The sequence below is a fragment of the Equus przewalskii genome, chromosome 15 (assembly GCF_037783145.1).
Source record: "Equus przewalskii isolate Varuska chromosome 15, EquPr2, whole genome shotgun sequence".
NCBI lineage: Eukaryota > Metazoa > Chordata > Mammalia > Perissodactyla > Equidae > Equus > Equus przewalskii.
The window spans coordinates 74,555,301-74,569,546 of record NC_091845.1 but is presented as its reverse complement, the minus strand read 5'-3'; the positions used below and the strand labels follow the sequence as shown (position 1 = coordinate 74,569,546).

The 14,246-nt window shown below is 37.1% G+C and overlaps 1 protein-coding gene across 10 annotated transcripts in view; it reads right to left on the bottom strand.

Annotated features, from left to right (window-relative positions):
* ARMC8 (armadillo repeat containing 8) overlaps positions 1-14,246 on the bottom strand; it is a 93,060-nt gene that overhangs the window by 56,401 nt on the left and 22,413 nt on the right. For all 10 annotated transcript variants that reach the window (XM_008519547.2, XM_008519550.2, XM_070576154.1 and 7 more), the window contains 4 exons: positions 6,254-6,325; positions 4,641-4,783; positions 4,439-4,536; positions 648-740 (listed from right to left, as the gene is read on the bottom strand). In XM_008519547.2, the coding sequence (XP_008517769.1) occupies positions 648-740; positions 4,439-4,536; positions 4,641-4,783; positions 6,254-6,325 (406 nt within the window). The remainder of the gene's footprint in view (positions 1-647; positions 741-4,438; positions 4,537-4,640; positions 4,784-6,253; positions 6,326-14,246) is intronic.

Here is a 14,246-nt window from a genome sequence, read left to right as displayed (position 1 = left end):
AAGTTCGGGCCCTTTTAATAACAGAATTATTACAAAGATTACATCTTTGCAACAAAGAGCAAAGACAAATCTCTCATTTCTCCTTATAGGAGATCACTTAAAGCAATTTCCAGCAACGTGGAAACTGAGGGTGTGGGGAAAGAGTCATGATCACACACTGCTGGTAGCAGGATAAAATGGTACAACCCCTATAGGGACAAGATGTGGTCACATTACAAATGCACACTCTGACTCAGCAATTCTGTTTCTTATAAAATGTCTTACATATGAGGTATTTGTTGCAGCATTGTTTTGTAATATAAGACTGGAAACAAGCTAAATGTCCAACAATAGAGGACTGGTTAAATAAATTATTGTACATCTATACAGTAAAATACTATACGGCTGTTTATAAAAAAAGGAATGATGGAGCTCCTTATGTTCTGATACGGAATACCCTTCAAGATATGTTAAGTGAAAAATCCAAGGTGCAAAACAGTATGTAGGGTGAGTTACCATTTGTGTCAAAAAAAAAAGGGCAGGGGAAATATATATATAGGACTGCTTATATATTTATAGATTATCTCTATGAGGATACACAAAGAAGGCACATTTCCCAAGGGCATATAAAATTTTACATTATAGAGAACATTTATTCTGGTTCTTACTTTACAGCAGTGTGAGAAGATCTGACAGATGTACTCCTGGGTGTAGCGGGACCTGCTGAGGAGCGCCATGAGGTGCGGTATCACCGTGGCATCCTGGAGTCCAAGGGAAGGAGAACACAGCAGTAAGGAACTCAGGTACAGTAAGGACATCTAACAAACTGTTTCCATGAGTAGGTATATATGCAAGCCTCTTATCTTAATGACAGTAAATCAAGTCTCTTTAAGGAACACAGCAAAACAAAAGCAACATGGCCATCAAAACTGTCCAGGTGAAGGACAAGGAGAGGGGGTTCAATGTTCATCCTCGATAAAACACAACAACAGAAAATTCTCAATTTCTCTCCCATAAACAGGCTATATCCTCACCACAAAACAAAATCACTCAATAAAACCTGACAGAAATCTGTTCTGAAACCAAAACGTGAGGAAACTAATAAGATACACAATAATATAGTCGTGTGTCGCTTAATGATGGGGTTATGTTCTAAGAAATGCGTCATTAAGCGATTTCATGGGTATGCTAACATCATAGAGTGTACTTCCACAAACCTAGATGGTTATAGCCTGCTACATACCTAGGCTGTATGGTACTAATCTTATGGGACCACAGTTGTATATGTGATCCGTCGTCGACCAAAATGTTGTTATAAGGAGGAATTATTGTATAAAAATAAAACTTGACAATTCTGATCTCTGAGACGTTATTGTAAACATCAGTAACTAGTAAAAATCTCTCATAATGACTGTGGTTAGCTAATTTCAATCTTGACCAGACAATTCATATAGTAACAACTTCTCACTTGTAGTGTACTGCCTATTGCTGACACTTAGCAACATACATCATGGTACAGAAGAGAGAAGAATCTACCCAACATGCTGCAGGGCTCTCCAAGAACCTCCTTTTTCTTAGAGTGCAAAAGGAATTAAAAGTCGAAAGAAGATTTGGCCTGAACCACAGACGGAAAAGGAAACTTAGCTCAAGCCTCCTAGCCTAACGCTGTCACGAGTCCTAGAGCTATGATTCTCAAGTTTGAATGTGCACGTAAATTCGCAGAGGATATTCTTTATGTACCGATTCTGATTCTGTAGGTTTGGAGTAGGACCTAAGACTCTGCATTCTAAGTAGCTCCCAAATGAGGCTGATGCTGCTGGTCCATAGACCACACTTCGACAAAAGACAACAGAGGGCAAGGAAGGAAACTTAAAAGAATACCACTGTTGGGATGAACAAGATTCGGGGTTTCCCTTAGAAAGAGAAGAATGTCCAAGATATAAAAAAGCTAAGTAGGAAAAGAGAAGGCTGTTGATTCCCTACATACAGAATCTTTTCCTCCTGCTTGTTAATATAACCCTCTGTGTTGTCACAAGCAGTTTAAAAACAAAATGAAAAACTTAGAAAACCTCAAAGAAAGTCAGGTACTATATGCCTAGAAAGAAAAGGAGGAGAGAAGATGAGAATATCAAGTACAGATGTGTTTTACGGGGTTGGGGGGACAGTGGTTCCATTGGCAGAAGACGGAAGTAGGTAGCAGCTCAGAGAGACCAAGCAATCGAGAGGAAGATAAATAAGCCTATTAGGCTCCTAAAGCTACTTTCACCTCTTTCCTTTCCTCATTGCTCTCTCACTCTGTTTTCCTGTCACAACAGACCCTGTCCCTTTTCTTCACACCTGCCCACTTTCTGCCAATTGTGTTATATATCTGCAGTTTACAATTGATTAAAGAAGGCAAAGAACAGTTACATAATTTGCCCAAAGCCACCCATCTGATAAACAGGATTTCAGCTACACATCTTGCCTTCTTCCAACTCGACTGCCCTGTCTTTGGTTTAGTGCCTGAGCTGCGATGGCAGCTGGCCTCTATACAATCCAACTCACAGCCGTCAGGTAATTACACTGAAATGCTACTCTCTGTCGTTATCCTGTCCAACACCTTTCACGGATTCTCCATTGTCTCTGAGGCATAAAATTGAGATGTTTCATAATTTACACATTCTCACTGTGAAAGTCACTTAATGTCCCTGGGTCTTAATTTTTCTCATGTAAAAAAGTTAAGTTGGCATAGATCAGAGTTTTCCAAATTTTGCACCATGATCCATTAGTGAGTGATGAAATCAGTTTAGAGTGAGAAGAAGGAGTTAAAACAGCTAGCCAAGATCAATTTCTCCCCCTATTACTGGGCTAGGGGTTGGGGAGAGACTTCTAGAGTAAAGAAGACAAGTGAGTGGCTTAATCTCTTTTAAACATAACAACAGGATCTTCAGGAAACAGACTGATATTTACTAGGAGGAGAGTCCTTCTCTGTGGAATGCTTTGAGGAGGATGTTCACCATTTAGGACTGCTTACCGTAAACTGGTGGCTCTCAAAGAGTGGTCCATGGACCAGTAGCATCTGAGTTACCTGGAAACTTATTAGAAATGCAAATTCTCAGGCCCCACCCTAGACTTACTGCATCAGAAACTCTGGAGGTAAGGTCCAGCAATCTGTGTTTAACAAACCCTCCAGGTATTTCTGGTGCATGCTCAAGTTTGAGAACCACTGTAGTAAACAATCTAGGAATGTATGAGGCATGGCTCCCTGAAGAATATCGCTGAGATGTAAAGAATGTCCCTGAGGTATAACATTGAGACGTTTCCTAATTTAGAGCCTCCTTGCTGTGTGAGGTGACCCATAGACCTCACTTACAGACCTTCTGTATCATTATGTGCCAGAGGAGTGTGTGTCTGATTTGGGAAGGATGGACTACAGAGCCACATGACATGTCCGCTCTCCCTGCTTGCTTTGCCTACACCTCTTGATTGCTTATATTCTTGAAATATTTATAAAGCATGATTCTGGACAAGATCCCTGATTCAGATGTGTCCAATTTGACATTCTGATTCTTTGCGTTAGCTCAGAGAATCACTACCAGAATTTCTTTTTCTTAATGAAAAAGGATAGAATAGAAACCAGAGGGCATAACATTTGTGGAACTGTTTTGTGAAGACTGTCTCAGGATTCTCTCTCTCTCACAAACACACACACACAAATTCACATATACTCATAGTGTGGCAACGGAAAATATATTTCTTACTGTGGACTGTGGATAAGAGTGTTTGAAAATATTGGCCTGGATAATTTTCATTAAGGAAGTGCCAAGCAATCAATAGATAATAATATCCCCTTCTAATCCCTGAGGTTTTTGAAAACCACTGAATGACTCCAAAGATCTTTGGATTCTCTCACATGTATTTTCTGCTTGCAGCCTGACAAGTAAGCCTCTTGCAAACTGGTTCTCATTCATCTTTCCCGTTGAAACTAACACTGATACCCTTCCTATAACAGATTATTCTGCCAACTGTCCTGCATATTTTCTCTTACATAAATCTTTCCTAGACTGGTCTCTTTTGTTTCCACTTCTCTAAATCTTATCCGTTATTCAAGAACCAGGTCAAATTCTAGCCTCTCTAGAAAGCTTTCTCTGCTGGATTTAACCCAGAGTGAGTGGAACTCTCTATCACTCATTTGGCAGTAAATATACTGGCTTAATTTGTATATATTAAGAGATCAAAATGGGTCTTTTTTTTAAAAAAAAAAAAAAAAACAGCTTATAAATTCCTCAAGATCTGAGACTTTCACTTCTTTACAAAGCCTAGAACATGTGATATTTGCCAATCAGCAAGAACTCAAATACTTCTTGAGACTTTTCTATAACATAACACAGTTATGATGAGTTTCGAGATGCTAATAAGCAAATTAGAAGTACGCTGTTAGTGAACTGTAAGTGATGACTCAAAAACATCTAAAACTCACTGTATACAGTAGCTCCTCTGGAGTGACGGGGCTGGTGAAGATGGTACGCAGGCATCGGAGGCAAGCTTCAATGAACTTCAGGTCTGGGGATAGTAGTCCTATTAATAGAAAACAGATTTGAGACTCATCCTTTCAACTAGTATTTAAAACACTGCAAACTGATTCTAATTTTTACTTGTACAAAAATGACATCCCTACATACCTTGCAGTAAGGCAGGGATAATATGGCAATCTAGTAGAGACTTGACATTGTTTTCAGTACCCATAGCAAGACTTCCCAATACCACTGCACATTCAGTTTTCAGCTCTGTGCTTGAGGTTTCTTGCTGAAGCAAGTACAATAATCTAAAAAGAAGGAACTTGATAAACAGAAGAGACTAAAAAACTTAACCAAAGTAAATTAGCTAAAATTAATGTGATAGAAAAAGGCTACCAGTACATTCCACATACTAAAAATATGGTTGGTGAGCTTATGGAGTGCTAGGAAATGGTCATTTGTTTATATCAGCTGCTAATTTAATAAAAGAATATGTAAATATTTATAAAGCATGATTCTGGACAAGATCCCTGATTCGGATGTGTCCAATTTGACATTCTGCTTCTTTGTGTTAGCTCAGAGAATCACTACCAGAAAATCTAGAAGAGATATTCTCCATTTTGAGCAAAAGAACTATCATATCATCTCAGAGTTTATCAGAACTGTATATCTGAACGTTGTCCACAAGTGGTCTCTGTAGAAACAGCACCACAGTTCATGCGATCTACCACTTCAGGATATGAAGACTCCCAATGCCAAGTGCTGCTGGATCTTAAATTCAGACCAGAAATGGACCTTGAACATCCAGAGCCGTAATTCAGAGATCACAGAGGTCTAGCCTAGAGGGAGTACTCAAAGTCCTATGCAGCTCTTCAAGCATGGGAAGCTCTCTTCTTTCTCCAGCTCTCCCATTCGGGGAATCAGGAGCTCCTTCATTTCCACTCCAGTCCAGCCTGCCAAACGACTACTCCCCAAACTCTAACCACCCACCACCAGTGACCATCTCCCTCATGTTCCCTAAAGCATATTTATATAACACTAATCTCCTAAGAAAGGTGGCTGAGAGCTTTACGGTTACCAAAGTATAAATTTGAGGTCGGTTATGATAAAAACTATAAAACCATTAATCTTGTATCAGATAGAAAAGAAGAAAGAGAAGAGAAAAAAACAAAACATTAAAAAAATTCTAAGTGAAAAACATAGCAATTTCACATAAAACTTAGCTCTGAGTAGCAAAGGCAGAGAGAAAGTTATACAACTGCCACTCTTCCAAAAGGAAGCTTATTAGGTCATCAGAAGAAATCTAACTTCTATGTTAACTTAAAAAACAACAAATTTTAAAAATTAGAAATTAAAAAAAGAAAAGCAGAATTAAAAACCAAGCAGGTTTTTTTTTTTTTTAATTCAAAAGGGTTTTAAGAATCCTAAGAAATTATAATCCAATCATTTAAAAACTGTCAGGGGTCTAAGGAGATAGGGAAGAAAGAACCAGGCTGGTGCACACAGCCTGTCCACCCAAGATATTCTTTTACTGCAGGGTCAAGGATCTTCCTGAATTTATAAAAAGTATTAATGCATTCACTTCATATTTCATCCTCTGGTACTTCAATTTTTTTTTAGAGACGCATCATATAAGTCAAAGTATTTATTTAAAAAATTAAGAGGCTTTTCAAAAATAGGATAGACCATATAGAAAAAAGATGAGTCTTAAGGTTAAGAATGAGAAGTACATTAGAAACTTAGTATGAATAGCAGAAAGGAGATGATAGCAAACATACCTTGGAACAGCTCCTAAAACAATGAGGTTGGCTTTCTGCTTGTTGTTTCCAATTACAGCATTTTTCATGTCTCTGAATTCAGGGGAAGAGAAAAGAGTAAGGTATGTTGAGACATCACAGAAAAATCAAAGATCAAGTCATTCCACTTCATCTTTATTATGCAACATCTTGGATTGGCAAGTGCAGAAACCAGTGAGTAACCAGTGACCCTTTCTCACCCGGAGTGCCAAGGAGAAGGGAGAGCAATAGGTGCTGAGTGAGCCCGGGGGCTGTAAAACAGGAGAGTATTGGATTGGGCGAAGTGGGAGATATCCTGAGTACTGGTAAAAGACTGCCAATACAAAGAAAGTTGAGTTCTTCAAAAAAGGCCACTAATCCTTTGAACATAAAGAAATATAGGCCACCTTCTCACTCACAGCTCTGGGAGTGGGGAGTGAAAGAAACTAGCTGACAGAATGGATCTGAACTTTGTTTCAGGGACTATGACTTTGTTCACTTTTTCCTCTTTTTCTGACTTCTTTTGGACCGAATATTTCTCATGATTCCATTTTATCTCCTTTATTGTCTTATCAGCTGTATTTCTTTGGGTTTTGTTTTGTTGTTTTTTAGAGGCTGCTTTACAATCTACAATATGCATCTTTTAACTTATCACAGTCAATCTTCAAGGGATGCTATCCTATTTCAAGTATATTGTAAGAGCCTTGCAAGTATATACTTCCATTTCTCCAACCATTCTTTGTGCTGCTACTGTCATACATCTTATTTTTAAATTAGTTAGAAACAACATAATATATTGTTACTATTTTTGCTTAAGCAGCCAATTATCTTTTAAGGAGATTAAAAAATAAGAAAAAATAGTTTATATTTCTCATATTTTCCAGTATTTTTTATTCTAGCTACACTCAGACCTTTGCTTCATCAGGAATAAAACTCTACTCCATAATAAGAGTATCTCTATCAATGACCAATTGGTTCACAAACACGTGGTTGGTCCCAAAGGGCAGGTAGAGAAAATAAATAGCTCAAAATAAACCTAGTGCTACTAAGAAAATCTTTAATAAAAGATACTTACCCAAATAGGTCAGTAGTGCTATCTCAATAGAGAACACTAGAACCCTATGTGATTCTACATAGCAGTGGTTCTCAAAGTGGGGAAGAAGGTATTACAGCCCCCCAGGGGCATTTCAGAAGTTTATGAGAGTGTTTGGAAATTTCTGACCATAGCTTTACAAATAGACGGCATTTCTTGCATAGTTTCAAAGAAAAGCATGTTTTTCAGTATTGTATCTGCCCTGTAAATAAAAGGGAGGTTATACTTTTTATTAAAAGTTATTTCATTTTGGAAAATCAGATTGCCAGCACTGTGGCACTCATGGTATTTGAGTCACTGATACCAGACACCATGAGCCCCCATCTGCAGCTCCCTGCACGCATACTACTTCATTACGTTTTCCAATGTAGTCACATCTAAGCATTTACATATTATAAATTATCTTCTTTTTAAAAATTTTCTCCTTTATATTATAAGCAGGGAAGACATTATATTATTTTTGGAGTTATCTATGTGAGTAGGTTATATTATTATGGATTTAATTTCAGCAGGGGGCGTTTCAAAATATTTATAAGGGGAAGTCATGTCTGACAGCATTAAGACCACGGCCATAGAAGCTCAAAGTTCTTAGCACCCATTTCTTTCCTACCCCAGAGTAAATTCCCCTAGATACTCATCCAGCAACTCTTTTGACTTCCCCTTTTTAGGTGTCAGAGCTCTACAATATACAGGAATTTTTTGCCAACCTTCAAAGTTACAATCCTGAAAAAGTTCTATAGTTGGCAAACCACAATCTTGTAGAAAGTGGAGTGGAAAACAGAGGGGGGAAAAGTTACTTAAAAAATCAACAACTACATGTTATAGTCAGCATGTATTTCCAATACCAACCAAATTCACTGGCAATAACTATAATACCCTTCTCTTCAATTATCTTCTTCAATGAGTGCAGAAAAATATGGCTATGATGTAGTAGTGACCTGCTGAAAGCTGATTCTCCTCACAAGTTTCTGAATAGCATTTTCACAAGTCTTGAGCCAAACACTGTACCTGACTAGTCTTCTTCCATTAGCTCAGTGCCTGAGGGTAGGTCTATTCTTCAAGGCCTGACTTCTCTCTGCAACCTATCTCTCAGATCTTCCACATAGTTTACGGGGGTAAGTAGGAGTATTTTTTATGGGGACTAAACAGAATGAAGTTTACTAAGGTTTTTACCAAGTTCTGATACATGATTATAAAATTATGTGATATCAAAGCCTCATTTAGCAACGCATAGTTGGTGAGGGGCTGTACATCTAGCTCCTGCCTCCTTATGGATGCCTGCTGTTTTCTTAGAGACTCACTTCCCAATCATCAGCTTATAGACCCTAACCTAGCAGTGTGTCATTTACTTTCATCTTATTCCCTTCTCTTACTGTGTTCTGCCTACAAATGTGCACATTCATTTGTCCAGCAGCTATGTATTGAGAGTCTGTTTTGTGCCAGGTGCCATTCTAGATGCTATCTCTATTCTGGAACTCTCAACCATAATATTTTCCCAGATTTCTCCTCATTCTTCCTAAACTAAGCAGAAATGAGGTGTACCCATGTTACCTTACAAATACATTTCAAATATCCAAAACCATGCCAAAGTAAATGTTTTTATAGACAAAAGCAAATAAAAACCCCTCCAAAACCAACTGTCCAGTTCTCTTAATGGTTCATAAAAAGGACATGAAGGAGGCAGCCAGTAGTTATAGAGTAGATGCAGACTAAAGAGAACACAATTAATAAAATGGACCAATGTCTAAAGAAAACAATTCTTGCGCTAGCTCTAATAAGTAAAATATATCTATGCTAGATAAGGAAGAAGAGATGTTAATGACCAGCAAATAAATTCTATTCAGCTGTTACTAGAAAGGGATACTATAAGATCATTTCCAGGAAAGAGTTGAAGCCTAAAGAGATGATAACCGCATACAGCGATCTTTAGTAGATCTAAGTACAGTGTAGGATTCAATTTCAGAGGCAACCAGATGAAGCTTCTTTCAGTTCCCAGAGTGTAGCCATTCTCTCATCTCCTTATCCCCTCCTCCATACTTTTCCCTGGCTAACTTTATTCATCTTTCAGGTCTGAGCTTAGAGGCCAACGTCACTTCTTCCAGGAAGCATGCCCTGACAACGCCCAGGTCTGGGTAGGTGTCCTTCCTAGGTGCCCTCTAGCATAGCACACTCATTACTTTGTTAGGCTAGAAGTCTGTCCTCCTCTTGAGAGGCAAGAAAGCCAGTCTGACCTGAACTTTCAGAGAAGTTACTATTAATAGATCGCAAAACGTACCATATAGAAATCCAGATCTTTGTAAAATGCAAACTCACAACTATCATACAAGATGGGAGCACAGTAAAACTATGCAAGGTTTATATATTGCCTTAAAGTTTACAAAGCACTCCATATCCATGATTTCATTTAATCTTCATCACAACCTTGAGTAATATTAACCCCATTTTACAGAAAAGGAAGCTAAGACTCAGGTTTGGGGCTTTCTCAGAGGCTCACATTAAATGACAGATCCAGTCTCAATCTATGTCTTTTATGCCAAGTATTTTTTCCATTACTTCCAGCATATCAGGCATTCAGAACAATCAATCAAAAAGACAAAAGAATTCAGGAAATGTATTTCCTTTTTCCTTCTGTGTTTCAATTTTACATTTTTATACAAAATAAAAGTATTTCTAACTTTCAGTCAAAGACATCCTTTTTCCAGTAGATCAAAGGACTTTTAATGTTGGGGCTGGTGGGGGGGGAATGCCCTACTTATATACTACTGAAATTCAACAATTAGTTTTTGAGTTCAGCACTGTGCTAGACTCTATGAAGGATATAAAAGCATCACATAATGGGATATCTGACCTGAAGAGTTTACAATCTCCTTAGGGAGACAAAAATAACACTAACAAGGTAAAGCAGTGCTATATTATAAACTGAGTGCTTCTAGGACTGAGAAAAGTAGACAATAAGACAAGCTTAACAAGTTCTAAGGCAATGGGAGGAATTAAGATGAACCTTAGAAAATGCCCAGGATTTGGCTAAGTAGATGGGGAGGGCAAAAAGAAAAGCCATTCATAGAAGACCATACTGGAAATGAATATGGCATGTTTCTGAGGCGGCACCAGGAGCCTGGACTGAAAAGAAGTTTTCCTTTACGGTGGCATAGGACATAAAGTCAGGAAAGCGATAGGGAGAAGAGACAAACTAAAGGGGGATGGATTAAGGAGCAATCATGTTTTTGATGAGAAAAAGGACATGAAGGAAGCAGGGCTAAGGAAAATAAATTGAGAGCAGAATGGATTGGAATGCAGATAATACTAAGGTCAAGAGAGGCAACTAAATGGCTGATGTCCTTCCTTTGTGGTCCCAACACCCACTGTGCTTATCATTAGCATAGCCGTACCAATCAAACTGTAACGGGCTGTCTCTTCTCTTATCTGTCTCCTCCATTAGACTTTCAGATCCTCTAGAGCAGTGACTACATTATTCATCCTCCCACACTAGCACTGTGCCTAGCACCTGGTAGGCACTCAATAAATGTTTGTTGAAGGAATTAATCATTCCATTCAGGTATCTGGTTATGTGAGACAGATTAGGGTGGCAGCCATAGGAATCATTAATACAAAGGACATTTTGAGGAAGCAGTTCACGAGATGATTTGATAGGTACAGGAAATGTGGTATGTGACATATCTTGAGTGACTACTTCAAATCTGGGTGCCTGGGTACAGAGAACACTAAGAAGCTTGGAGAATAAATCCCTCAGTAAGACAAAGACCTATCTTAATTTTAGATACACTGAATTATCTTGGAGGTAACAATATCCAGAGAGAAGAGCTAAACAGCAAGCCTGGGGGATAACCCACTCTTTGAGGATGAGAGAAGAGGAGCCAATATTAAGATGTTACCAACATGCATTTGTCAGGGAACATTTTCAGCTAAAATCTAGCTAGAATCTTAAATTTGCCCACTAATAAATGGACTCAAGAGGCACCTACTTTTACATGGAGGTTAACCTTTCTTTGCCCTGAAAGAGATTAATTTTTAGTGTGGTAGGGAAAAAGGGCTCAGGTACTAAAACAACAAGTACAGTGCCTACCACAGGATATGTCTAAATCAGAGTGTTATGACGGTGATCAAAACCAAAAGAGAAAGTAAATACTGCACTTTGCCATTAAAACAGTAGGAAAAGTAAAAAAAAAAAAAAGAAAGAAAGAAAGAAAAAGAATTGGGATCTAGACCTACTAGAGAAACAAAGTTTCAGGCAATCAGGCATGAGCATATTTATTCCTAAACAAGATAGCATAAGTTTTAACTGAAAACCTAGTATCATCTAAAAACAGAAAATTATTCATTTTAAACCAGTATTACTTTTCACTTACCTGAAGAAGCTCTTGTTTGAAACTTGGTCTAATTGGTGTGAAGTAGCCAAAAAGTACACTGGATATTGAAAACTATAATCTGAGTATAAAGTTTGACCTACTTATGAAAACTCACTGTTTATAAGACATCCACAAAATAAGGAGAAAAATACATATTTGTGGGTAGCTAGAATAAGGCAACATGGTAAACAACTTACAATATTACTTGGACTTGGAAAATTACAAACATACTCACTGCACTGTCCCTGTAATTATAATTATTACAATGTTCTTTTTGGAGAATGTAGCATCCAAACATTGAAGCACAATAAGCTTTCTATTATCCGGCATGGATGGGGGATTGAGATCTACTCATATTCCACTTAAAGTTACCATTGCCATATGTAAACTGCCTTTAAAAGAACTGGATGATGATGAGCTATTATTCAAACTAAAGCTATCTTTAACATAAAGCTTTGATTCAGAAGGCACTTGAGAAACTTATAGTGAGCTTCATTTGAGGTCAACTTAGGCATTTATTGTGCACCTTCTATATGTATAAATTGAACAGAACTGAGAATTGGCAATAATTTAGTTCATTCTTATAAACAAATTACCCCATGGTGTGGATTTTTGGAATGTATGTAGTGTCAGATACAGTTCCAATTTCTATAGATACTGGCTCAGAAATTAGAAGCTATCGCATTTAACTCTTTGTTTTATCAATATATGATTATAAACCACCTTACATTCTCCAAAAATGAAGAGTGCAATTTAATAATTGCATAATAAATGTCAAAATATTTTTATAGCATATTAATAAATATTTTTAATGTATGTAATAATTCTAAAGAACATCAAAAATGTGTTAGAACATGATGGAATAACGCGTTAGCATACAGTTGAGTGGTTTATTAACATGAAAAGATATACACACATATACATACACATACACAGCTATTCTTGACGTTCAAAGTTAATAACATACAAACAGCTTCTCTATCTAAATGTAAAGACTATGTCAATTTGATCTAATAATTTCTGGAGAATCTTACTACCCTTTTAGCCATAATTCTCTGACTGAATTGTCTCAGAATATCTAGTTTTAAATAAGTAAGACTCAGAATCACTCCATTTCATTTTGTATGAAGCTCATCTTTGTTTACGTTTACCTATCAACACTTTTAAAAGTAACCAATAAAAAGTATTAAGGGGAAAAATAAAAATATATATTTTTTGGGGGATGTTTCTTTTGAATTATCCTAAAATTTATCCTTTAGTTTAAAATTTCTCAAAACCCAAAGGCTTCATTTAATGGGAGATCATATCTTTAGTTCATGCAAGAAAATGGAACCTGTCTATACTCTACTGAAACCAGAGGTACGTAATTTTCTGGAACCAGAAAATCAAGACGTCATTACCAGAATAAACTTATTTCATCAATACATTAAAATACTTCAGAAGACACTTTTTAGAAATGGATACCTGGTGAAAACCACACAACAATTCTACAGTTATCCACAACTGCCTGAGTTTACCAGAGAGGTGAGGTCTAGTTTTCTGGTTCTATTCAACTTTGAAACAACAAAGCCAGCCACATTTGCTTACAACATCTTTTGTCTTTCAAACATAGGGCCACATAGGGATACCTGCTGTGATCTTTCCCTGGAGAATCACTAATGTAAAAACCAGATCAGGTGCTCTAATTTAGATATGCTAAAAAACCACAGTGTTTAAGCAGCTTTCACTCACGTTCTACAAAAACATTTGAGCAGTTAATCTTCTCCAACTATGAGATTTAACATGGTTGACCTAATACCATAGTAACTTCACCAAAAAATATCCCATAATGGTTTTTTAAAGTCATACACAGATCTCCACACTAGAGAAAGCTCGGAATGTGCTATGCAGTAGTTTACCTGATATACCTACTGTTTGTTGTAGTTGCAAAGGCTACTGATGTCCTTGTTCTCTTTGCTCATCTCTTACTCCAAATCTAATGGTCTTCTATTCAAATATGCATTTGAAACTTTGCTCTTTTAGGACCTGATCCCAAAACTTTGATGCAATAGGATCATTCAAATTTCTGCTAAACATTGTACTACTAACAAAAAAATTATCTCTAGATAACTTCTCATTCTTCAACAATTGAAATTAAGCTGTTCTGATGCTTAATAGTATTTTTCAACAAGGGCATACTCACTGACTGGGTAAAAGAGTCTTTTATGACATGGGTTATTGACAAAGAAGTTCCCTACGGAACCATGGTAGGGCTATGTCTCTAACTCAGCTGAGTAGATTTATTTATATAGACCACGATGAAAACTCATTATTCACCTTTAATTTCTTCAATTCTGTTTTTCCTGATAGTATATTATGTTTTATATGTTCACAATCTTTATTGAGAAAACTCAAGCTTCATATAGCTAGAAAAATGATTAAACTCCGGCTGTCTTGTAGTTAAAACTAGTTGGTTGGTTCTTTTACGTCTTTCCAATTGGATATTTTGGATACAAAACTGATTACTTCAGCCTCTGTCTCGTCCTTCCCTAAAATT